General features: G+C 45.1%; 1 protein-coding gene across 1 annotated transcript; it reads right to left on the bottom strand.

Annotated features, from left to right (window-relative positions):
- Positions 1 to 12,343: 12,343 nt before the first annotated feature.
- AQP3 (aquaporin 3 (Gill blood group)) lies at positions 12,344 to 27,032 on the bottom strand. The gene is made up of 6 exons (XM_058823242.1): positions 26,806 to 27,032; positions 17,295 to 17,421; positions 16,986 to 17,123; positions 15,525 to 15,643; positions 14,585 to 14,802; positions 12,344 to 13,930 (listed from the first exon to the last, which is right to left on the bottom strand). Exons 1-6 carry the CDS (start codon positions 26,911 to 26,913, stop codon positions 13,756 to 13,758), a joined length of 885 nt encoding a protein of 294 aa, XP_058679225.1. The 5' UTR covers positions 26,914 to 27,032; the 3' UTR covers positions 12,344 to 13,755.
- Positions 27,033 to 27,305: the final 273 nt, after the last annotated feature.

The raw sequence follows: 27,305 nt of genomic DNA, 5'->3' as shown, positions 1-27,305 counted from the left end.
GTCCTGCAGCCTGGGCAGGGGACTGAGCATTCAGGGACACACTAGGAGCTAATGACTCCAGGCTTTCCCCACTCTTAGACTCTTAGTGTGGGTATAAAAGTCCAGGGATTTCTCTGTTGGGGTTCCTCCTCAGAGGGAACAGCTTAAGCTGTTATTCTGTGATTACACCATGATTAAATTATTTTAAGGATCAAGATATCTGAAACTCTGCTTCTGTGGGAAACCTGGGGTCATGCCAGTGAGCAAACCCAGTCTGAGTGCATGAGTCATGCAGGTGGGAAGGGGTCTCAGCTCAGGGGGTGCGAGTGTGATGGCCAGAGTGGCTCCTGGATGGCCAGAGAGGGAAGTTTCCCTAACAACAGCTGTCACCCTACATCAGAAAAACAGAATGGACTATTTTTGTTGGAAGGAACATACAGCAATTGTCAACTTGCTCATGGTACACTCCTGCATACAGATTGTTGATAAATATATTGAACTGGCCCTGAAATTGACCCCTGAGGAAAACTACTGATTGCCAGCCAGATGAGGGCCCATTCATTGCCACCCTTTGAGCTCTGCTTTAGCCAGTTCTTTACCCAGCACACCATGAACCTGCTCATCCCACAACTCGACACTTCTGAGGGACAGTAGTAAAAGCCCTCCTAAAATCCCGAAAAACTACATCCAGTCAGTGGGTGACCTTATCATAGAAGGATATCAAATTAGTTAAAAAGGACACTCCCTTGGTGAACCCCTGTGGACTGTGACTGATGATTACATTTTTCTTTAAATTCCTCACTGAACTGTGTGGCTACAACTGCCACATAGTAACTAACTATAAGCATTGTGGTGTTCCCCATTCCAGAACTTCTCTTTTTGTTAGAATTAAAAAGCCTTGTGTCCAAATTACCCTTAGAACTGTGGGCTTGTGGGACACACCTGAGTGTGTTGCAAAATCCCTAAAGCAGGAAATCACAGGTTTCATGCCTTGGGCAGAAAGACTGAACACCCTGAAGTTGCATGCAGGAATGGGAAAAGAAGTGTGGAATAAAATAACCACACCACTCCCCCAATAAAAGTATTTTTCTGTTATAAATGTAGCTGAGAAATAGAAGTAGTTTATGCTCCTGGCTTTTATATCCTGGCAACTGCAGTGTCGTAATACTTACCATGCATTACTGTAAATAGGATCCAAATTAAAGGTTTACATTACCCCAGCTGCACTCACACCAGCGGGAGAAAAAACCTGGGAGAGCAGCCCATAAACTCCACAGCTCCAAGCCTCTCTGATGAGCATCCCAGAGCAACAAAGAACCAGCCCGGGAAGAAAATCACCCTGTTTCCCCACTCTGGGGCTTTGAGTTCACTTTAACCTCCTCAAAGTGCTGGCCCCTTCCCGGCAGGATCCCTGTACCGCCCTGATGACTGACTGTTTGCCTCATACCTGGAGAGTATCCATGTGATTCACTCACAGCTCCTCAGGGGCCTTGCAGCTTTGATCCTGGCTCTTGTTGCTCATTTTTGTTTTCTCACAAGAGAGAAAATAACAAAGATGACTGACAACAGGCAAGATGAGGAGTCTGCTCCATGATCACCACCGGCCAAGGGTACAGGCCCAGGTGTTTAACAGGACTGGCTGGAGGGCAATGGGTGCAATGTTGTGCTAGGATCTTACACCACCCAGCTTCTGAGCCAACTCTGTTCCCTGGAACAGTGCACATTTTCCCTGAAAACCAGAGAAACCAATGTAATTGCCTTCCTAGAAATGTGTAACAGCACAGAATGACAGACATTTTATCAATTGACTTACAGCAATGACTCAAGTTTTGGTCTTTGGGCCTAGTTTGCCCAATGACACACTGAAACAGGCAGAAGGCTTTAGTCTTTCTTTTCCTTTTCCTTTTTAATATTTTTTTAATATACGTATTTCCAGACATGAGGAAATAAGCAAGAACTGAGTTTCAGCAGTCAGCAGCTGAATGTGGAGGGGCCTGTGTCTAACCAGAAGGGAGTTTTATGCAGAGTAACCTGCTTAGCCAAAACAGGCCTTTCTAAAAAGCACAGTCACCTTTGTGCTGGTTTTATTGTAAACCAGAGAAGTTTTCAAAACTAAGATTGTTTTCCAAGTTTAAAAAAAATTGAAAATAATTTACATATATATTTATCTCAACTTTGGGATCATGTTATCACAGGTCACTGCTTCCCTTTTTCCAGTCCTTGGAGGCTGTCATAGACTATCATGCTTACTAATGTCCTCTCAACAGGGTCATAATACTACTTCATTTCTCCATCCAGACAGAGACATTTATAGAATCTGTAGGAATTCTTCACTCCTGCTGTATCAGCCCTTCTCCCATTTTTGCACACAATGGGCCGAGAGCTTCAAAGGTACCAGGGGAGCAGAGAGAAGCTCTGCAGTGCAGGCAAGGCACACACTCACCCTCTTGCATACCCCTGCTGCATGATCACATAGCCCTGGTCTCCTGGGGAAACCAGAGAGAAGGGGATAATCATCTCATTGTATGTCTCCAAGAGTAAAATTATCCCCTGCAGGAGAGAAGGCTCCTTGTGTGGGTAGATTTCCCTGGCTGCAGAGCACTCATATGCTAAAAACAAGAGGAGTACCACGTGAGCTCTGGATCCAAGGCAGAGATGAAACTTGTTTTGAAGATGAGAGATTGCACACAGATCACTCTGGAAGACTTTCCCTGGGTTTCCTTTGAAGAAGCTGAACAAAACCTCACAGGAAAAAATAGTGAAACTTTTCTGCTTGTCTACCTGGTGTACAGCTGATGAGACAGGATAAGGCCAAGAGCTAATATACAACACAAACTGTCCCCCAGAGACACCCCACTGTCCCCTTCATGGGACATCTGTGATGCCAGAAGGGAGAAAAATAGGAGACCAAAACTGCCAGCAAGGACATACACCATGGAAGAAGACTCCCACACACTTTTCAGTAATTTCCTTGTTCATGCTTCCTCCTGTCTTTGCAGTGAGGTTTCTAAAGGGAAATACTTCATGATGCTCCTAAATATGCAAGGGAAAGTAGAGTAAGGAAGTAAGAATGAAATGAAATGTGTTAAAGGAGAAGCCTCTGCCTGAGCATTGTCACACCTTTCAAGGAGCTGCACACAGAAGACTGAGACTTTTAACTGCTGGGACTAGAGTCCCACTCCAGTGAGACATATGTATGCTAAAAGGGTTAAAGATAAAAGAAAATATGCCCAAGTAGTGCCAACTGACACCACCTGAAATGCAGGTACATGATAAATAGCCTGGAGACAAAGTCTTAGTTAAAGTATTTTTCTGTAAATCAAAACTGAACTCAAAAGGGAGGTGCTATATATTGTCTTATTGTATTCTTATTTTGCTGTTAAAGTTCTAGGAAAAGAAAATTGGATACACTGTTCTCACATCAAATAAGTAGTGCATCACCAAGCCAGTTGATTGATGACAGAGCCCTGAAAATAAAGAAAAAATGAATTGGGATCTTACTCTACTCATGATACTATCAATTCTGGTGACAACCACAGCATGGCTAAGTGGCAAACTAAAAAGAATTTCTACCTCTTTCCAAAGTTGTGGAAAAGTAATAAATTTGGGAAGAAAAAATTTACAAAGAGTATACAGCGTTCAAGTTCCAATTTCTTGACTCTCATTTTTTTGTTGTGAATCAGATAAGGCACATGATCCTACTGTGGCAGAGGGAGTGAAAAAATTAGATCTTATTGTTCCAGTTATACCAGTTGTTCTAATTCCAGGTGTTACGTGGAAGTTAATAGTGAACTTGGCAGATAACAAATTACTTTACCTTGAGAAAAAATTTACTCCATACCATCTGCAGTCCCTCTCCCCACCACAATGAATCAAATTTCCACTCAGCTAATAAGAGAGGAGTTGATCCCACAAATACCTGAAATTGGACAATAAACACTTAGGGACAATAGGTATTATTTAATCCCTCATGATCACTGAAACAGGTAGAACCGATGGCACAAGTTGGTGTTTCTAAGTCAAACTGACTTGTTCACCATTCCTACACATATCCTGTGTGGGATGGTGAGCATGGCTATAGGAGCAAACCTTTACCCCCTTGAGATGAACAAAAAGAGATGCAGCTGGTGCTAGAGGGACAGGACTGAGACTCTTAAATAGTATATGTGCTGATGCACTTGTGTGTAAATTGAGCATAACCACAAGTGACTCAAGGAATTTGGAACACCTAATGTGGTCCTCTCTGTTAGTATTAGGGACTAACCAATGGCTTGGGTCTGATACACAACCTCAGTGGGAAAAATCAGGGAAAAACACCAGGATCTGAATGTAGATAAACTGTTTTTGCTGTTGCAGTGCTCTTGCAATAGTCCAAGGCAATGTTTCACTTGGCTTTAACTGCATCCAAGCTCAACTTGTCACTGAGAGTCACCTTGTACATAAAATTTTGGGGAACAATCACAGAGTTTGAAAGGTTTCATAAGCTGTGCTCAGCATGTGAGCAGGAATTCTTAATAAAAATCAAGGGAGGACTGATGAGATATATTAGTTGTTTAGCTTAAATAAGTTTCAAATAGAATGAGCAACAGAGCTATAGTGTTTTGTGATTCAGTACGTTGTTTTCTTACCTTCCTTCGCTTAGCATGAGTAGCTGAATTGCTGAAGTCTTAGTCTGCCAGCTATGGACTTTCACCTAGATAAGTCCGTGCCTAAGAGTTCATTTTCTTAGTAATTTTCCTGGTAGCTGGTACAACACTGGGTTTTGCCTTTAGTGTAAGAACAACATTGATGACACACTGATGTTTTGGTTGTTGCTAAGTAATGTTTATCCTAAACCCAGGACTTTTTTAGTTTCCAGTGTTCTGCCAGCAGGCAGGTACATTAGAAGCACAAACCTGGGCATCACTGGAAGGAGCTCTAATCCCAGGCTCATGTGGTGCCCCAGGCAAGGCCATGGCATGGTACCTGTGGAGCAAAGGCTGGAGCAGACAATCACCAGGGTATGGAAACTCACCTGACTCAGTCCCTCCATCCGCCTCCACCATGGAAAAGTCCCTGGTCACATCTGAGCAGTGAAACCCATGGGGAGGTAGACTTCAATAGGAGGGGAAGAGGAGAGGAAGATTTAAATAGGTTTTCCCAAGGTTTGGCTGAAATGTCTGAGTGATGGCACTGGCTGGGAGGTGAGGAATCACTGAAGATCATCTCACAGATGAAGATTCAGTCGGAAGGGAAGCCTGGACAAAGTCAGAGGCCTTGGGGAAAAGGGAGCAGGTGGAGGAACAGAGCTGGGAGGGTACACGGGACAGCACACAGGCTCTGCCCCTAAACTCCTGCCATGGCTCTTTTTTTCCCTGGACCACCTCCTGGCCTAAATTTCTCAAGCAAAGAGCTCAGTTCCACATGTTTAGGGCATAGGTGACCATAAAGCTGTGTTACCTTGGCTCAGGAAAAGGCTCTCTCATTACCCCTGCCCCCTTTGTATGTTACTTTCCTCCCAGGGGCTGACAGAGCTGCAAATGTTTCCTCCTCAAAAATGGAAGAAAGAAGCCGTGAAAAGACCAAGCCCCGAAGGGAAATAATAAACAAACCCATGACAGCATCACCTCTTTGATAAAATGCTGGGAAGATTTTATGAAAGCTCTTCAGAGAAATGTGGCTGGCTGCTAGCCTAGAGCAAGAGCTCCCAGATTCCTTGTGCCCCCAAATTCACAGCTTGCTTTATCAAGGCTTGTCCTTCCCCCCTGCCTCCACCACTGACTAGTATAAATGGTGTTGGGTGGGGGGGACTCTGCCACCGAAGAGGAGGAAGAGTGCCTTTATGAAAGAGAGGAACAGGACAAAACCTGGAAGACAAATTAATCTAAGACACACCAAAATGCAGAAGAGGCACATAAAAGGGCAGAGTGGAGAAGAGGTCATGGGAAGGGAAAATACCAAGACACTTAACCAAAATGATTGAATAGCAAATGCTGTGCACAGGCTGTCTCCTTTGGTGTGTGACATTATCATCTTCAGCGTGCATCTTCTCCCTGCCTGCCCAGGGGCAGGGTGGTGCTGCTCTCTCTCACTCTCTCTCTCTGCTTTAAAGACACCCAGAGGCCCATGCCCAGACCAGCAAAGGGTCTCAGGCGTGGGAAAGCTCTGTGTCGCCACTCCTCGCTTCCAGATACCTGGCATGCACACTGCAGGGCACACAAGTGCCCTATGGCACAAACAGGGAGATCCACCCTTCCCAAAACCTGTTCCCATCTCCTGAGACCAAGGGCAGTCCTTCAGATTTTCCATCCTCTGTTATTATTTCCTTGGTTATACATACAAAACATTTTTTTTCCCCTGGTTCCACAGTTCAGGATAGACCCAAGCGCCCTGGTTTTAAGTTAATGGTTTCATTCTGGCCACTCTCATTGAGCATGGAATTCAAGGTTTAAAAGTCACTGAACTGAAATCAAGCAGAACTATTGCTGCCGTCACTCCTTGAGAGTCATGGCCTGTCTTGCTTTGCTGCTTTCTGTCACCAGGATTTTCCTGCTAGTAATGCCAGTCCCAAAAGCAGGGAGGGCGGAAGGCCACATTACCCACATCTTGTACAGCAGGCAGTCAGGATCACACAGCTCCACTTAGCTTATGAATCTCAGAAGGACTGGTGCAAAACTCAGCTTCTTCTGTCCAGGGATCCTAGTTGTGGAGTCTTCCTCACTGCAAGTATTCCAGAACCATCAGAGACAATCCTGTGGAATGGGTTGTAGGATAGCCTTGCTTGAGCAGAGACATTGGACCAGATAACCCAGCCAGTGGTCCCTTCCAACCTGACTCATCTTGGGCTCAGTGATCCTTCTAACATGCTTGAGCAGCAGCATTGCTGCTCTTAGATTTCAGGGAGTAGCTGAGCTAGTGTTTATTGGATTGTGGCTCTCCTGTGGACCTGTATGTCTGTCCCACTGGCCCAGAGGAAGCTTATCAGCATGGCTTCTCCTCTCCCATTATCGTCTTTGCTCCTGGAAGGCCAATAGACCTGTAAATATTTCCTGAGTGAGCACAAAGTAAATGAAAGGACTCAGGTATTTGCCTGGAGATAACCTAAAGCAATGCAGCAAGAAAGGGAAAGCGAAGTTAAAGGACAAAAGAAACTCTGCCCTTCTGTGCTGGGTGGAGTTCAGAGGCTCCAAGAGAGCCCAGAATGTTTAAATGAAAATGTAATTGTTTCAGGGTCCAAGCTGGCACCAGTCAAATCACAAAATACAGCTATTACAAGTTGTCCCTGTGACTCATACCTGAGAGGTGAGTGTTTTCCAGTATTAGCCTTTAGCATTAGTGCTCTGGGTTTGTGGCTCCTGGCCAGGGACTGGATACAGTCTTAATAAGAGCCTGTCATGTGAAATGACATGTTTATGTGACTGACACCTGAGTGTGCTCAGTTCAGATAGGACAAGGAAACCAGTATATCTCTTTGACTCAAACTACATTTCTTTTAGCTCCACTATCTCAGGCTGAGCTTTAGCTGCTATGTCTGGCAGGGAACATCCATGTGGGACCATTTACCACTGAAAGCAGCCAGAAACCTCACATCTGAGGTATTCACTTACAGGTTCTTCAGGAAGGTGTTCCTGGACTCCCAAATACAATTTAAAACAGTTGAAGATCTCCTGGGACAAGTTAAACCTGCCAGGCAGGAAAGTTGTCTTCTGGCAAGAAAATTAGAAAAAAAGAAGTATTAATTATGAGACAACATCAGTGTTTCTCCTTGGGATAGGGAATGAGATTGCCCTTCCCCATATAAACCAGAACTCCTTTCAGTTACTATGCAAATGCAGCATTACTCCAGCTCCTCAAGAGAGCAGGTTTCAATGAAGGCTGTCACAAACCAAATGAAGAGTGTTTGGGAGCTCAAAGATGCCTCATCCATGTGGTTTTTGCTGCTCCCTGGGGGAGCATTCCTAAAGAGGGTAGGGAGGTGTAAGTGGCCACTGTTGGCAACTGGGTGCAGGGGCAGGCAGACCTTTCGTCTGCTCCCTGTGCCACTCCTATGCCTCTGTGGAAATGGGTGCACTACCACAAAGGCTGTGGAACTGTGGAGATTTGTAGAGTTTCTGCCTCTGCCCAGGCCGTAGCTTCCAGTGGGGAATTCCACTCCAGTTCAGTGATCTCCAGGACTTGACCCAGTCACACACACATAGGACTCTTAAAGCTACCTGCGCGGGGTTTGGACATGTGCCATGGGGCCTGCAGGAGATCTCAGCCCCTCTGGAGTGGCAGCTGGAGCCAGGCAGGATGACCCAGGGCATCTCAAATGGCTCCTGATCCCTGCATCATCTGAGGCATCTGAGTTTGAGCCCATAGTCAGCACAGTCAATGAAGAAATCCAGTTCTCCTTTCCAGGCGGTCTCAGGAGAAGTTCCTGCTGTCACTTGCCAGTTGGAGCAGAGTCATGGGCTTCCAGACTTCTCTCAGCTGCTCTTTGTCCCTCTTGCACTGTGCTTGTCTCATGCTGCAGAGCTCAGAGAGCTTCTGCACTTGCCGCCTCTGACGGGTTTTTGAACATTCTTACACAGTCACCCTTACACTCTCAGGACCCCAGAGACAGCACAAAAGTCTTCTCAATGTTCCACCTTTCTGATCTGGAGTCTGGAGACACCATCGTCCCTGTCTGGAAGGACAACTATCATGCCAGTATCAGGAATGTTCATCCCTGTGGCCTGTTTCTTAAACCCAGCTGTTCATCAGGGCAGGCACGGGGCTGGGCTGCAGTGTCTGATGTCTGCTCAGCGCTAGGAGTGCTGTGAAACAAACAGACACAGAGAGAGCTCTGGCAATGTGCCACTCTGTGGCCCTGTTGCTCAGAGATAGAGGAGAATCTCTTATCTCATGCTTCCACCAGGGACAGAGATGAATTTGAAGAGCTAGTGGTGTTCAGACACTGAGAAGTGGGTAAATGCAGAATGTCCCAAATTAGATGAGAGTAGATCCTGTTCACGGAGGTATAGCTGTTCTTAACACAGTACTTTTCAAGGAGCAAAAGGGTTTTCAGGACAAGACCTGACCAGAGCCCAAACTATCTCTATCCCACCCTTTTCTTAGGCTTTACACACTCATTATATATGATGAATGTCACAGGACTCAGGGACGTGTTTTCCCTCCTGAAGGTGGTTAAATGGGAGCACCCTGAAAGTTCTAATGTCTAATGAGTTATACTTGAGTCTCACATCTATATCCATATTGCAGATTTTTATCCCTCACCAGAGTAACGCATGAGAAGGACCAAGTCATATCTCAATACTCAAGCAACAGTTGTGGAAATACATGGCACTTGCTGCTGGGCAAGCAGGGGGTAGCAGATAAGATATTCTTACTGACAGATATTCTCAGCTGTCCTGGAGGCAGGAGGAAGGTCTCCTGGGCCAGGCTGGTTGCCTTCATTCAAAGGAAGTTTGTTCCCTCTTCTGCCACCAGGTGCAAAGCCAGGGGTCGCAGAGCCAGGCAGGTCCTGTGAGCCAGCTAGCCTGGGCCAGACCCATGGACTGAGATGCAGATGTGTCCGTGCTTTAAGTGAAATATTTTAGGCAAGCAAGAAAAAGAAGCCAAACACACTTTGATTTGAGACAAAGTGTAGAGGAGTGAATGGACATTTTAGACAAAGTTTCTCAGATCCCAAAAGGTTTTATTAAGCTGGGTCCTGGCCAGCAGCAGAAATTAATAGAATGCAAGTGGATATCCTGGAGAGGAGGGAAAGCAGGAGCTGTAGTAAATGGGAACTGGGCAAATTCCCTGAAAAGGGCTAAGGCAATCAGTGATCTTGCAACCAACAAAACCACCATCTCAGGCAGCATATTTAATTTAGTTTCAGAAATCCTCTTATAGTTTTAGAAATCTTTAGCCTGAGAGCACATTCTCCTTGTTGTCTTCCTCCCATTTACTTATTTTCTTCACCAAGGTGTAGGTGATGGGAAGAAGGAAAAACAGTAAGCAGATGATCTGTCAATGCTCATCTGCTTTGAGTGCATGTGGAAACCTGCCCTGGTACAGCCCCAGCAGACCTGCCTGGAGCTGCTCAGCAAATGCAACCAGCTCCTGCACCCCCAGCAGGCACCACTGCCAAATGGAGAGCTGAAACTCAGTTTGAGAGGAAAGGGCTGCAGAAAGGGAGACTGTGCTATTCTCCCATCCACACTGCACTGCCCAGCAGCCTTTGTTCATGCTCCCACAAGGTGAAACAGAGCAGGGTTTGAAAGAAATCAGCACTGCTGCTGCCATTTTACAGATGGAATAGAGCAAACAGACATGGAAGAGCTTCCCAAGATATACCAAAAATGTCAAAGCACCTGCAGCAATAATCTTAGACCAGACCTAGAGGAATTGAATATATGGCCACTTTTATCTTGCATTTTAAATTTCATAAGTTTTAAGGTCAGAAGGGACAAATCCTGTCAACTTGACCTCCTGTAATGGAGAGGTCTGGGAATTTCCTCCAGTGAGACTTGCAGTTTGCAGTTTAACTGAAAGAGCTTTTTACAAGACAGCCAGTCTTAATTTGAAAACTTCACACAATAGAGAATTCAAAACACCTTTTAGTGTTTTGTTCCAACAACAAATTACTCTCCCTGTCAAGCATGAATAGTTTAAATTGTAGATTTATTTCTTCCTACAAAGCATATTTCAATGGCTTGACAGCTGGAGTTCATCTGACCTAAAACCCAGATTACTTTATTTTGCCAGAGGAGTCTTGCCTCTCCAGTGAGGCACTACAGTGTGATTCATTGCCTTTGAAATTTAGGTATGGATGGGAAAAAAAAAAAAAGAGGAAAAATGTTTCGATTTTCATGGGTCTGCCAGGTGAGTAACACCCAGCAGGTCTCTCAAGGCAGCTAAACTGAAAATAAGCAGAACCACAATTTGCAGCAATTTAGGGGTGTTTGCTGCCAGGGAAAACACCTTTCCTTCCCCACAGTTTAATAATACTTCTGGAGCTCTTGAAATCTGGTGTGTCAAAGTGTGCCGTGCACTGCCCTCCTTACATGGCTAGCAAAGACAGAATCATGTCTCCTGTGGACCAGACCCTTCTGGGGGCTGTGTTCTCCATAGCTCCCCATCCACTGATGGCAGGCAATGCCTCCCCTTTTCTCATGTTGATAGATCTACTCAGCAGTGCTTGGTGCTTCTCCAACAGCAAAGCCAAAGCTTAACACAGTGGTTAAAACAGAAAATTTAACCTGAAACTGATATTTTATTGCCATTTTAATAAAGGCAATAATGGATCGACACATGAGTAAGGCAGGGACATAGTAAAAGTTGATTACTACATGCCAGGCAAAAGCAAGAGGAATCTGGTAAGTAATGTAACAACAGCAAAAAAAAAACACAAACAAAGGGGAAAAAACCAAACAAACCAGAATCTACACTACACCTTGGACCAAAAGTCTTAAGATCTGCAGCAGAACTTTCATGTATTGATCAAGATAGCTGAAGACACAAAGTGGTGGAAGAGTAGAAAAAGAGACAGTCCTGAAGGGAAATGAGAATTGAATTCTGCAGCTATGTTAGTTGATCACAGCAATATACACAGCTGCTACATGAAGTTTGAGGGATAAATTTCCATGTTAGAAATGAAAAAAACAACGTGCTGTCCGCACATAGAGTAAATCAAACAAACCTGGGAAATTTCTTTCCAAAAGCCATTTGATTCCTAGCTGGTGAATTGTCGGAAACCACATTCAACCAGACTTCACTGAATTCTTTGTATGGCATCATGTGGGAAGTGAGGAGTTATTTTAAGGCAACACGATTAATACAGGAAAAATCCAGCAGTACACACACCAGCCAAAGAGCAACAAGAATTTTATTTATAGGTAAGTTGCTTGTCTAATTCTGTGAGCAATTGTGTCCAGGTCTGTTGTACCTTTCCTTGCCTGGCACAGCTACAGAAAAAGAAAGTTGATTCGTGTAATATGCTAGATGGGGCTGGACAGTAGATGAAGGCAGAGTAGGATTCTGCATTCAGAACTATGTTAAGTGAAATAAGAGTAAGGGAATTTAAATTGTACAAAGAGTGAAGGACAAATACTTACCCAGTGGTTTTTTTTGCTGTAAGAATAAGATGCCTGACAGCAGGACAATCTTACCCCAGCCCATACCTTGGTCACTAAACTGAGCACAGCTACTCCATCTCCTCCACATGCCTCAAAATCACACCCCGAAAGGGAAAGGCATAAAACACGAGTGGAGCATGTAGATATACTGCCTAAAAGGGTTAATTCCCCTTTGCTCAGGCTGAAGAGGAAAAGGGCTTGAGGAAGCTATTGCTATAGATGACTTCCTTTCCATGGTGAAGTTTGCTGACAGCTACTTAAAAATACAAGCAACACTAGCATTTTTCAGTGTGGGTATTGACCTTTTATTTTTTTAAAAAGAAAAACAAAAAGAATACATCCTTTTACTGACTGGAAATGTGTACAATGATACATTTTTAATGAATTCACACATTAAAGAAATAGGCTTTGACCAAGTTTCTCCAATGCATGGGACTTCCAAATTCTTTCACAACCAATAATGCTTTTTTTCAAATACTTTGTAATAATATGGCATTCGGAGAGCCAGAGATCCCCTGAGATGCCAGTACTGCTAGTACAGGAGGTGCCTGACCTCAGTCCCTCAGCCATGAGTACCAGGGATATCGCAGTTATTCTGCAAGGTAGAAAAGGAGGTGCTCTACAAACCCCAATTCCATAATCCAAGACCATCCCAGCAAAACCCAAAACTATCTCAAAGCTGACAGAGAATCGGCAATTCCCATACATCTCTATATGAACTCATCCCAACCTTGGTATTTAGTAACAGCTTCAAGGAGTATATTTATATATAAATCTACTAAAACAACAAAAATAAACCCCCAACAACACCACTGTAAAATTTACGTGAACACACGCAACTTAAGCAACACTGTGTTTCCACTGGATCTTGGCTATTAGCTGCTTGCAGTTTATATACAAAGCTGATTAATTAGAAAAGCTGCTTCTGGGAGCCAAGCTTTTTGTCCAGATTAGCCCTAGTTAGACTAAGGATTTCCTACATGTGATCTTCCATGAGATGGCAATACTAAAATTTTTTATTGTAACACCAGGATGTGCTTGTTTGTAAACATTTTGTCTTACTATTAAATGAAAATCCAATGCATTCTTACATTCTTCACTGACATTATGGATCAATATCTAGGAATTCATAAGAGATATGAAATTTTGGCTAATAAAAATCCTCTAGACTAGTTAATTCCTGGTGTCAAGGCACTGACTTTAACTTTAGAGCAACATCAAGCAGAATTTGATCCACAGAATCACAGGCAAAATTTCCTCCAGGATGTAGGAGGTTCCAATCCATGCCAGCAAAACAATTTAAGTTTTGCATGATCCCCATTCTACAGATTGGAACGCAGGATTGAAGGGAAGCAGTTTGCCAAGGTCACAGGCAATGTCAGCAACACAGCTCAAAAGAGCTTCAAATTCCTGAACAGCCAATTTGTGTTGGACAACAATGCCCACTTCTCTCCTGACTCCTACAGTCCTCAATCCCCTTCTATTAGGAAAAGATTACATGATACTGCATTTGGAGGAAGGCTCACAGGGAAATGTCAAAAGCAAATATGTCAGGGATATACAAAAAACCAAAAAATGCTAGACAGGTAAAAAACTCTTCCTTCTGTTGTTCTTGAAGCTCTTCTTAAGTTCTCCTTTTTGCCAGCTGCAGTCCTGAGTAATGAGTACCTGCCAGATCTGGGTGGCAGCTTCCTCAGACCCTCTCCTTGTGCTTCACGTTGGCCAGCTTAACTGTTTCCTGCTCGGAGGCAGGGGGAGAAGGCTCGTCGTGACATCCGATCGTCAGCTGATAGACAATCACTCCCGCAACTGCCCCAAGGAAAGGAGCCACAACTGGGACCCACCACCAGTGGGACGGCTTACCAATCCTGGAAAACAAAAAGGAAGTGCACAAGGTAAGGAGTGCAGCCTAAGCATTGGGATATTTGCTGGATCAGGAGCCATGCAGGACCTGACCCTCTGCAGCCGTCACCACCCACTTGCACAGGACAGCAGCACCTGCAGAGCTTCCAAGGCAAATGTTGCCACACACACACAAACAAACACTTTAAATCCCAGTGACAAGCAATCCAGAATAACTACTTTCAGGACTTCCAAGACTGTCTCTCCACCAGGAAAGGAGAGAGGCATTTGCTGTGCCTACACTAGGCACCTTCAATTCCCTCCCACTGCTTGGAGGAAAGCAACCCTTGATAACATGGCTCTCTTAAGTGTCTCCAAAAATAACAAACACTTCTCATTTTCTACCATTCAAAAATCATGATGTGTTCATGTTCAAGGTGCAACTGAAATTCTCAGATTTCCTCTGAGATTTCATCTTTGACAGCAATGTCATTTGCTCTCACCACTGGAAGCTGCCCAGCTTCCACAATTTCTTAAGAAGCCGAAAAGCAGACAGCATCTTTTAGCAACATTTAGACAATCCAAAGATACCTTGCCAAGACTCTTTATAGTGCCAGAGCTATTTGGATTCATAATTTATTCCCCCTTGATGCTCAAGGTGTTTGTCGCCAAGCACTTACCGGAACACTTCCATGCCCCAGCCAGCAATGGCTGTGAAGAGACGAGGCCCAAAGTCCCTGGCAGGGTTGACAGCATAGCCAGAGTTGAAGCCCATGGAGGTTCCAATAACAAGGACAACAAAACCAACTGTGAAGGCCTCCAGCCCGGTGGGGACGGGGTTGTTGTAGGGATCAACAATCGCCAAGACACAAACAATCAGGGAGGCAGTGCCAATGAACTGGAGAGGAATGGGGCAGGACAACAAGAATTTAATCCAGATTAGTTTTGCAACTAAGTTATTTAACTCCTCTGGGATGTAATTCTTTTAAAAGGACCAAGTCACCCCACGACACTATCAGACCACAGCAGCCATAGGAATAAAAGAGTGGAGCTCCTCTCTTGAGATTATGGCAACCCAAAACCTCAATCAAACCTTTCTCCCTACCCTAAGAAGTGTTATGAATAGCTGTTTAGACAGCCAGAAAAGCTGGAAACAAACTTCCTAAACCTCCTTCCCACATGCCCTGGCTGGGTAGAAGCTGTCCCTTTTGTGGCTGATGGCAAGTTTAGAAGACAGTCACATTCAACAGCAACCACCACCCCATATCCAGCTGACCTCTGAATTGTGCCACAACGACAGTACCAGAGTGAAAGTGAGGAAGAGCTATCATTCCTCACACTATGGCTCTTCAGGGACTGTGACAAATTGCATTCTTTTCTCTGGTGTCCTGACCAGTGTTGTAACACTTGTTAATGCCTTGGCACAAGCCTTCTGGCTGTAAGGTCCTTTCTGGCCCTACTCTTCCTATGGGCTAGTGAGATACCTGTGTCAACTCCAAAAAAAACCTTTCTGGATACCTTATCTTTAAATTGCAAATAATTTTCTAACTAAAGGTGAGGCCCAGACCCACCCAGAAATTCCTCTTCAAATGCACTTTCATCATCCCAGCACCCTCTCACCTGGTCAAAGAAGCCATTCACAACATTCAGATGCTCAGATGGGTAGGTGGCAAAAATACCAGCAGTGGCATTCTGTCCTGTAACAGTGAGCCTGTTACTGTCAAAAGCCCAGATAGCATCTAGAGGTAGGGAAGGAGAAAAAAAATAAATCATTTGCTGTAGAGCAAACACTTTTATTTGGAAAACTAATGGCATCATCCACCACAGCATTTTAACCAGTCAGGCTCAGAGGCAGATGGCATTAGTCCCTGTTCCTAACAATTATTTGCCAGGCATCAAGAAAGAGTCAAGAAGCAAACACTAAGGTGACTCCAACTCTCTCCCAAAGGTAACCAAACATCTGTGGTATCAGTCTTGGTGTGAAAACATGACATAGTGATATGGATCAGCAAACAGGATTTGGGCTTTTTTTCACTTTTGTAAGTTACAACTCCCAAGGCTGTCTTTAGGGCCACCAGTGCCTTGCCTACCACTGTGTAGAAGCTGGATAACTAACTTAGGGCAGTCTATCTTTCCTTCATAGTGAGTGGAAACAAAGCCAGACACCTCTGAATGTAGCTTCTCCATGGGTTAGGTAGCTAAAATGGGGTTAAATCCCTTCTGAAGAAGAGGCCTCAACCCAGGAACTGGAAAGGTAATTGGTGTGGAACTGTTGCCCTGATATTTACTGAGAGGAAGGAAGGTCTCCTTGCTTCTTACTAAAGTGAAAAGTAGTTCCAGCCAGTGCTGGGATGGCAGCTTCCTCCTCCAGCTGCAAATAACAGTGATGCTGGAAATAACAGGTGCTCCACTCAGCTACAGGGAACATCACTCCTCTTGCCAGAAACAACTGGGAGGCAAAGTCTGATTCCAAATGTCACACTTGATATTGAGGAACAGCAAGGCCCAGCATAAAAATTCAGTTCTTGCCCACTGAAGATCTCCCTACGATGATGAAAAGCACACAGGAGAAATAGAGGCATGAGGAACTGGATTTGAAAGGTGCTTCCCAAGGTATGGAATCACTCTATAAAAGCAGCAAAATCTGCTAGAAGTCACATTATCTGGAAGTTAACACCAGACAATGCATTGAACGTCACAGTGAAGACTTCATTTTTTAAGCCAAGAAGGAGAAAATGCTTCTGGAACAGTGAACAGATGTAAAACCTTCATCACTGCTAGTGCTGCACTGACTTTTCTGGAAGATCAGTAGATACAAAAGAGCCTTTCCAGAGGTCCAGTGTTCATTACTCAAGGACAAAAACTTGCACTTTGACAATGTTTGTTGGCCTTCAGATTGCTTTGAGGAGGCTTGACCCCATCATCATGAGAATGGGAAAGCCATTCCACAAACACAGTAAGGAGGTCTCTTGGAATACTGCACTGCAAGTTCTCCTGTCTGATACAAAAACTTCCCTCCCTGCAGTGAGTCACAAACACAGTTGTCTCACCTCAAAAAAGACACAGGGTTTCCACACTTACCATAGTACAGCCCAAAGACAATGCCAGCTCCAAGGAAAGCCCCCAGGGTTTGTGCAAGGGCATAAATTGGCAGCTTGATCCAGGGCTCCCGGGCCAGTAGGCACATGGCAAAGGTGACAGCCGGGTTCAGGTGTCCACCTGCAGAGAGGATGGTGGTTAGTGTACTTTAATGGGCACAATTAGGTCCCAGAGTTGTGCCAGGGGCACTAGCTTCCATGCCAGTGGCACACAGGAAAAGTAGTATGAAAACCTGAACAACAACTGACACAGGTGAAACTTGTGGATTTGTCCACGTGGAGCCAGATGTACCTGAGACTTGTCCTGCGATCAAAATGCCGAGCGTCACAGCGAAGCCAAAGGCCAGGTTGACAGTCAGGAAACCTCCATGGGTCCCTCTGCTGAGAATGATCTGTGCAACAGAGCCACAGCCAAAGAGCTAGGAGGAGAAAAAGAGATTGAAATTACCCTCTCTGTTCCACATCAGGGCCAGCTGCTGACCAATGGCTGCAATTGCTCCCCTTACACCTTCATGGGACATCACAGCCCACTCACGACTCAAAGCCTTCACAGCTTCTATCTTTGGTCAAAGTATCTATGCATTATCTCTAGAGATGAGAGGGAAGAAAAAAGGGCACAGACAAATCTATCTCCTGGCAGGACGGACTGAAAATAGGGCTAAAATTAAAAGCAAGATATATCTACAGCAGTCTGTAACTCTTTGTCCAAACATCTAATTTTAAGATGCCAGGTGAGAAGGAAGAGCCAGACATCATCCTGGTCTGAGATATTCACAGTACAACTATGCTGATGAGGGATCTGGGTACCATTGTGTTAAAAAGACTAATTGCTTGACACAGTAGCACATAGATTGGTAGGGAACAATTCTGTTAATGCCTGGAAGTACAATTGTGACTGAAGAAGGCCACATTCAGCCGGACATTATTGGAGTTCTCTTTCCAGATTCCATCAAGAAAAGTCCATATTCAAGAGAGTCCACCAGCACAGCCAGTCTTTGCCTTCTGTCCAAGATCAGGTGTGCAGCAAACCAAACACTCAGGTAGAAAAATACTGTTTATTTTGGATTATAAAACTGTTTCCTAGTAGCTAAGGAAGGTGTTGCTTAAAGATGTTCACTCCAACTGGATAATTCTTCTCTTCCCAACTGCACCTAAAAGCCCTCATTCCTATGCTCACCCTTAACAACTGAAACCAGCTTCCCTCAGCAATTCAGTTCATCAGCCATCCAGCTGCAGGCTTTCTGTCTTGGCAAGTCTTTCCACAATGCAACATGTAATTTAAAGAGCTCTAAACCTGATCATCTGTATGCTTCTATCTCCCACTGGCTCCACCTGAACTGACCCTTGGTGCATTATCACTTGGAATTACCACATTGGCAGGTACTGAGAGGATGCTTAAACTAGGACAGAGATTACAGCCTGCTCATGAGATGCTCAAATCTAGGGATCAAGGCTTGACTTATTTCTTCTGACCACATATCCACAACTATGCCCCCACAAAGACTTTCTACTTCCGTAACTCCATCATCCCAGAATTACTCAACTGCCATAGAGGTGGCATCAACTCCTACAGGATAAGCCACCAAACAGGCACCAAGGTGGCCAGGTTGGCTGTTGTCTATTCTTCAGCCAACACTGGACGTGCCCATTGAGCAACACACAATCCAAATCAGAGGCAAAGACAAAACAAACATAACTCATCCCCTCCTGTACCCTTGACAACTGAAGAATTGCTAACAAAGCAAAAGGTGCACTCAGCTTGCTTGGAAAGGAGCAGCCAGGTAGCCTGCAGGCTGATTCATGAGGTGGACACTCTGTAAATAAGTGCCTCTTGACAAGGAACCAGGTGCCCAACACAAGGGCCTTGTGTAAAAAGAATAAAGGAACCTGCAGAACTCGTTGGTGAGGGAGGGATAGCCAGCACTGCTCTCTACTGGGTGCAGTCAGAACAGCCCCTACAATATCCTTACCCAGCTGGGAAACCATGGCAGAGGAGACTCCAAGACAAAAGCAGAAAATATTTGTTATTGGCAGCAAACAGAAATAGCTATGCCCAAACCACCAAGGGACGCACAGCTCCAACTGAGCAAATAAATACAGGCTAAAAGCCAGGGTGAATCCTGTTTCTCCCTTTCCCCAAACGAGCCCCAACAAGCTTTGGAGAGATTTCAGAGAGTACGTGGCCATGGTGTTTACCTCTCAAAGGCCACGCAGCACATTATTCTGACCAGGCAGGGGACAAGCCCACAAAGCCTGAGTTTGGAGGAGTTTACCCACTAGTGATCCATGGCGATGACGGTATTTGTCACTCTGTAATGACGGTTATTCACTCTGTAAGAGCTGGCAGTCCTGCAGGTGGTTGGTGCATGGTTATGCACATACCTTTTGGCTGCAGAAACCAAGGAGTAAAATTTTCCCACCTCCACCTCCCTGATCAGCCGCAAAGGTCTTCCCCTGAGCTGGAGGAATGCCAGGTCTGCCATTTCTCAAGAGGTTATCTCAGGAGGTCATTCCCCATCCTCCTCTCCTCCATCCTACACCTGGCAGTAGCACTCCAGCTTTTCCTCAGAAGGGAGTCTATGGGCCATGTAAAAACACCCCGGAGCCACTCCACAGGACCTTTACAGCTGTTTATCAGATGGGCCATGGGCACTGTTTGGCTTAATTCAGTGTAACAGTAGAAAACTTAACCCTCAGCAGATAAAAAGAGTGCAGTGATACTCAGGAACAGGTTTGAACTTTGATACGCATGTGTTCAATTCCATCCTGCACCAGTGGAGTCCACTAAACACACAAACACAGTGTCATGCATGACATCCCTCCATGGCATTTGACTTTAAGGAATCAGTTCAAGTCATGCCTACCCAGACTTCTGTGGCAAGTACCTTGACACTACAGAGTTTTGTTGTGGTAGTAGCTGATACAATTTTTAATCACACCACTTTCACTTCTGCTCTTTGCTAGTTTTCCTTCCAATTCCTTTTCCCAGATCAGATGAGACCAGAGAATCTCAGCTTTCATTTTATAGGTTTTGTTTGTCCACTGCTCACAGAGAGCTCTTCAGGAGCATCCAGCTTGGGTTGAACGGCAAGGAAGGTCAAATAAAAGCAATTCAACATTTTTCCCAGTCTTTTTAGTTCATGAAATGTATGTAAGACTTCTTAGCAAATCTTTTATCTCTGTAGTCAGGGACAGTGGTGCACACCTAAGGGGAGATCACACCCCATTCTTTTGATTTTAATAACCTGCCTCCCACAGCATTTTGTTTTGTGGTTTTGTTTTTCATTTGCATTTGTTGGACTTTTGTTTTGCTTTTTCATTTGTTTGGCTTTGGTTTTGTGGGGGGAGGTGTATTTTGGTTCTGTTTTTGTGTAAAAAAAACACTTCTGGAAGAATGTCCAGCCAACAAAAATGCAAGTTAGCACCTCCCATGACAGTAGGTGCAGCAGTTGACTGTTACACACCCACAATACTAGCCAAGTTCAAAAGTGGTTTTAAAGTACTCATAAAACACTTGCAATAAAGCATCACTCCAATGTGTTAAACCTGCTCTCCAATGAATTGGAGTCAATGTAGCCATTAACCAGGTTAATGGAAGCCTGCTCCCTACTTCCATCTTACTGAATCTAGCAAATTTAACAGGGAGGTTTCTTACTGCTCATGGGGTGATTCAGCTTCTTGCACTGTGAAAAAGGGCTAAATCCTTGTTCTGCAGGAATGGGCTCAGGAGAGGCAGGGCTGCCAGACTCCAGAGGGGAAAAGAACAGCCCTGAACGAAGGAGGCACCAGCAGCAAATAATGGGAAAAGGTAGCACATTGCAGGGGATACCTCACACTCAGAAACCGTGAGCTCCCTGTGTCCAGGGCATGTTTGGAGACTGAGCAGCTGGCTTTGTCCCTGTCTCAATCACTCAAGTAAAAAACACCCCATCTCAATGTCTGAACACATGGAAGCCCCGTAGCCAGTAGGGGCTGGTAGGAAAGAGCCATGGAGGTTAAAAAGTCACAATAGCTCATGAAGAAACAGGGCTACTGAAGGCAGCCTATTTAGGCAGATCTTGTGGAAAACTGATTCATATGTGAGCTTCACACATGGTGCTCAGAACTCCTCTGCACAAGAGCCAGGTTTCTTTCCTTTCTTGTCTCCTCCTTCCTTTGCCAGCAAGCTTTTTTTACACCTTAATGTGCAACACAAAAGGCCTGAGAGCATTTGCTCTTCGACTTCAGACAGGTCTCTAAACGTAGGTGGGAAAGCTTTGCTGGCATAGACCAGGAGGAGTGCAATTACCTGAATTACAACTCTTCTGCCAGCAAATAAAGCAGGGATTAGGCAAGAAGCCTACTGTAAATCTACCCTAATCACCCTGGCGGATGGGAAAGACTGGTCAGCCCTTGATGCTCTCTGGTTAATGGGGAAGATGCCAGAAGATGCAGTCAGACCATGAGTATGCTTTGAAGGAGAAAACCCAGAGATACTGAAGGATGATTTTAAGTTTTGAACACACAGAGGATATCTCTCTTCATAGGGAGAAGGCAGGGAGCAAGATCAGCATGCAGAGATCTTGAACTCCACAGCTCACACGGCAGGATAGCCTCCACCAGACAGAAAGACAATGCAAGGAGCACTATCCTTCATGCTTTTCCTCAAAGCACCTCTCAAACAACCAGGCTGGTCATCATTCTCAATTTGCAAAGCAAGGAGAAACCTCAGACCCCAGAGCCCAGTTTTTTGTCCAGCACAGCTGGAGGCAGCCTGTACAGAAGCAGCCCTGCAGGAAGGGCAGCAGCAGATGGCCTGTTATGTTACAGCTCTTTGTGCACCACCCACTGAACCAGACCCAAGCCAGGGCTGCAGGGCTGGAGAGATGAGAGACTCTAAGCAAAACTGCGCCCCACATACATCACATGCTATAAAAAACATTGCACAAAGCTGGAGACATGAGCCTCCCTCAGCTCAAGAAACCTGAGCGACCTTCAGCAGAGGAGTTGGGCATTAGGGATGAAATTCACTGGTTTAGGTTGTTCACCCATGCACAGAGGGAAAAACATTTGTTCTGATGTCCCCTACAAGAGGTTTCAGCCACTAGAAAGACCAGTGTGACTGGGGGGGGCTTGGTCACAGGGTTGGGCACTCCTGGGGAAAAGATGCCTTCCCACCAAGGGAAAGTCTTAGTGTGTGGGATCTAAGCACCTCAGGATGGAGGTGCAGAGTGGCCGAGAACACCCTTGGGGGGCTCGGGAGTCCTGGAATGTTGCCAGAAGTGTCTGGTGGCTGGATTTTGATCCTACACAGGAGATGACACCTGTATGAGGACTGGGAGGGTTTCACTGGGTGAATGATGAAGGGATAAGTTAATTAGAGTGTAAAACACAGGGTTTAGGATTTCTGTACAGGGGGGTCTAAAGAAGTAAGATGGAGGAATTGGGGCGTGTCCTGTTCTTCTTCTTCTTCTTCTTCTTGGCCTCCATCATCTGTGGTGATGGTGGCACTTTGGGATTGGTTATTACTAAAAGTGCACCGGTTAATAAGGGTAGAAGGTATTGGGGAGAAATTATAAATATTGTACACGTAACTTCAGGTATAAAGATAAGTGACCGCCCCGGGGGCTCGCAGTGTGCTCATGGCTGACTTGCTGTGCAGACCTCTGTTGGGCTGAAAGAAAACCTTTTAGATAAACAATTAATAAACACCGAGACCGAGAAAAGATCAGAAGTCTCTCCTCGTCCTTTGAAGCGTTGGCTCTTCAAGGCCATCCCTGGGCCTTTCCAGGCCACCTAAACAGCTGAGGAGCCGACATTAGTGCCCAAGCTGTCCTGTTTGTAGGAAGGAGAAATGTCCTGCTTCTGGAGAGAGCCAGCAAGAAGGGATAGTTTTGGACAGTTAGTGAAGAGCTTCAATCCTTTCTGTGGAAGGGTTGAGGGAAAGCAGCAGTACTGCCACTACCCGTGTCCCCATACCCAGCAGCACAGGACCCACCAGGTCCTCCTTTGCAAGGAAGAATCAGCAGCACTCAACATGCTTACAGCAAGGATTTCCATTCACTTTTACAGCCTAGCAAAGCATTAACCAAGAAAAGAACTTTAATTTTTTTTAAAATTACATTTTCTAAATGTGATAAGCTGGGTTTAAGCAAACCACCCCAAATCAAACAGCAACTGTGGGAACTACTGTGCTGTCCCAGACAGTTGTGGGATGAGCAGCAACTTTAAGTTGCCAGCACCTAAGTGGGGCTCCCTTTGCTGTGGTCATCTCACGAGGTGAAGCTCCCCTTGCTTTAGTCATCCAAACCACTTTGCCATTTTTGTTTCTGTGGTCATATCCCAAAAAGCTGCCACCTAGCCACAAAGTCAAGGCAGCAACAATTGAAAAGCAATTAGGAGCTGTTTTGTTCTTTCTTTGTGCCTCTACAGTAGTGATTCACAGTGAGTCCCACTCGGAAATCAGTCATAATCAGCACATTACTTTTCCTGCAAATGTAAAAGACAAACAGAACCAGCTTTGGTATTTACAGCCAGCAGAGCAAGGCAAACAGACCGAGCCTTAAGAGAGGCACGGAGACCCACCATGGAAATCTGGCTTTAGTGGGTTGCTACAGTAATAACACAAACAGCAAGGGACTGGGAAAATGCCTTTGGCGTTTGTAGTGCTTAACGATTGCCAGCAAGCGGTGCTTCCAGCACAGGTATAAAGCTCAAGCTTAAAGTGCTACTCAGAGAGTGAATTTTGAAGCGGGGAAATGCCAATTTAAGTATCAAAAGAGATGTATGTAGAATCAGCATTACTATTTTTGCAACAATAGAGACACCACCCACAAATTAAATAAAAGTTATGCAAGGTGCTCCGCACAGCAAAAGTGGCTTGGAAGTAGACAGCAACTTGCCTTGGCATTCTTCAGGGCTTGGCTGCCTTAGCTGGATTATTTTTCTTATCTTAAAAAAAAGAGGCACTATTCAAACAGTCCTTTCCAGCTCAAACCACTCGATGATTCTACCTTCACCATCTCTTTAAAAAAAATGAGAAAAATAAAATCAAGCACTAGGTTCATTCTTACAGGCAGCGAGACTTTGTAGGGATCTTCAATCTAGGTTTTGTCTAGAAGAGCTTAAAAGAGCTGCAGTCATTATGCGAGTGAAAGGGAGGAGGGAAGAAGCTGAAGCAGTGCCAATATCCACAGTGGGACAAGTTTTACATTACACAGTAAAATTTAAAGTAAGCTGCAAAGTTTAAACCATCTCCCTCCCTTGGGGCTCAGGAAGTTGATTTCAGTGTGAACAACATCTAACCTTAAATCCATCCCTGATAATATTTTATTCAAACATATTTGTGTTTAGTCAGCTCCATCTACCATGAAGAAAACTTTCGTGGTTTCAGGTCTTTCTTCAGGCATTTTACTGTGAAGCCCAAAACAGATATTTACTGGGGTACAATCCCTCTAAATGCACACACACAGCTCAACCTGCTGGCAGGGTGGGCAGCAGGGACTTTTGCAAGGTACAAAATGACAATTTCTGTCTTGGGAGAAAATCCAACTCAAACAATTGTCCAGGCCAACTGAAAGGGGAAGGAATTCACCTTCAAGACCCTTTCTATTTCATGTAGGTGATACAATAAAACTATTAAAAGGAATCAGGGTGGAAATAAAGAAAAAACTGCAAGTTTTTTTTTGTCTTTGCTAAGACAAATAGACTGAGACAGCACAAAGTTGGAAAGGGATTGACTAGCTTGGATATTGCAAGCTTGTAGTCCTGGAACCCACTTTCCTCTGCTGCAGCCTGTTTTGGACTTCTGACCATGCAAGAGCATTCACTGAGTTTGGGACTTTCCCTTTTCTCTCACATGGTCACAGAAAGCCCAAGCGCTCTGTCCACTGCAGAGCTGCAGCAGGAGATCCTGAGTGAGTTTGACTCCTACAGGATGGAGTTATGGAGTTGACTGTGCCTCTAAAACCAGTTCAGGAACTCCTGAACATGGTGAAGGCTCAGCCTGTAAGCTTAGACACACACACACTGCAACAGAGCAGGTTTGATGCTCCTGAGGACAAGCGTGTGTTGCCCACTTCTGCCAATGCAGTGTCCAGCGTGGCTGGTGGGTGCCCATTGCCACTGCCGTTTTGGAGGCTGCTTATGATTTTGGACCAAACCCTTACTCGAGCTCTGAGCAGATCCCAATGCCTCTCTGCCTGGAGAGGCAAGGTGTAAGGAAATGTAGTTGCTGTTGTGCCAGCTGTTACAGACAGAGGATGGACTAGTGGGGTTTGGATCATGAGCCCTTCTGAAAGCTCAGATCCAAAAGGCCAAAGGCTTGTCTTGTTTCTCAGCAATATTAGCTTTGCTATCAGGAGGCATTAGTCCACTACAAGACTTACCTTGTTTCAATCCTGAGACTAACAGCAGCAACATCAGTGATTAATAGACAGCAGTCTTCTAACAGTTAATCACTTTCCTATCACCTTCTACCCACCTTAATTCCAAACAACCCTTCCTGGAAAAATCAACAGGACTTGCTTGCAAATCACCAAAGCTGGGTCGCTCTGACAATAAAGCCATTGCACCATACAAAGCTGCTTTCTTTTGAGAGTGGAAACATTTTACACAGTCTTAGCAGAGTCTCCTAAGCTGCCATACAAGATTCCAAAATGCTCTCTTCATCATCAAAAAAAAAAAAAATCTTATTTATGAGAGCATATAATTGTGTCAGTCTTTTTCTGTTGATCCCCAGGTTCTTCATCAAGCCTTCCTCTGCCTTCAACTCTTCCAACCCTTAGACTTCTCTCCAGAGAGTTCAGCCACCAGTTACAAGGAGGTGTAAACCCACAGTCACTCCACTGAAACCTTCAGGATTGCTCTGGATTTACACCACCTCAGAGGAACCTGTACCTGCAGATATTCACTGTGCGAACTCCAACTCATTTCTGCCTCAATGCATATGCATCAAACCTGTGGCCAGCTGGGCAGTCCTGCATTTTCAGATGCAGGTGCTCTAAGCCAGATATCCCTGCCACCGTTTTTCTACACCAGCATTTACTCCACACAGCTCATACACAACTCACCTAGCTGTCCATATCTGCCTTTAACTCTAAAGCAAATTGCAGCTGCTCAAAACATTTGCAACCTCAGGCATTAGACACACATTTATCCTGTTTTATCCCTTATATTCCACCCCTTTGGTAACTGAGCACTAGAACAGGCAGAAGAGTTTTATCTCCATTGGCCACTGAAAGGCACAGTGGCTGATAGCAAGCACCAGGTCCCAGCAGGAGCTGCCATGGTATGGTGCAGCCCCACTGACAAGCCCCTGGGGAATCAGTGGCTGACAGTAAAAGGACATTGCAACAGCTAAAGTTCTGGCTACTTCTTCATGATGGGATGCATGGGAAAAGTTAAGTGAAAAGAAACAAAAATGTCTTTCACTTCCTCGGGTGATAACACTTGCAGTATTTCAGAGCCAAGAAAATATCCTAAGGCGGACAGAAAGGAAGTTTTGCATGATCTCTAGCAAAACACTTGCTGCTTACACAGAGCTGTTTTGCTCCCTGCACTTCACAGATATACAGAAGCTTCCACACACCAAACAAGCTCTTCAGCGCCCACATTTTGTAAGAAACCCCAACGTCCACCCTTAAGCAATATGGATGAATTTTTTCCCTGTGCACAGGGACTGTCCTCCAGACCCCTTGCAGCAGGTTGCACCAGAGCTGGGCTCATTCCCAATGCAAACCCTGACAGCAACGCAGCCCCTTCACCAGGACAGCTTCCCCCAATCCCACAGGTCAGAGAGCATCCCACACTACAGCCCCACTCACCACCAGGATCAGCGTCCCCAAGCACTCGGCCAGCGCTTGCCGCACTAATTTGTTTCTGATCCTCAGGTGCTCCTCAATGGTAGCAAGAATGTCCTTTTGCCTCCCCATCGCAGCAGAGGTGCTTCTCAGGTGGTGTCAGGGGAACAGCAGCAGCTGACAAAGCCTCAGCAAAGTTTCTTCTCCAGCACAGCTGCCTTTGCTTATAAATAAGTTCATCGATGCCTGACACACCTCCTGGGTAACCACACCCCTTCCAGCCGCTCTTCAAACCCAACTTTTTTTTCCCTGCTTTTCAGCACGAGACAGCGTGGGTGGTTTTTTTCATTTTCCTTATTGCTTGCATAGGTGAGCAAAATATTCAGGGGCTTCATAGGAAGAAGGAATTAAATGCGTCCTGCTGAAGCCACTGCTATTTTCACCACCAGCTAAAATACAGGGCCATGTCTGCCCTTCTCCAGCTTCACTTAAATGTATAGACTGAGCAGTGCCTTACACATTTG

This window comes from Ammospiza caudacuta, chromosome Z, assembly GCF_027887145.1.
Source record: "Ammospiza caudacuta isolate bAmmCau1 chromosome Z, bAmmCau1.pri, whole genome shotgun sequence".
Classification (NCBI taxonomy): Eukaryota; Metazoa; Chordata; class Aves; order Passeriformes; family Passerellidae; genus Ammospiza; species Ammospiza caudacuta.
The sequence above is the reverse complement of the archived record's forward strand: the minus strand, read 5'-3'. Positions and strand labels throughout refer to the sequence as shown.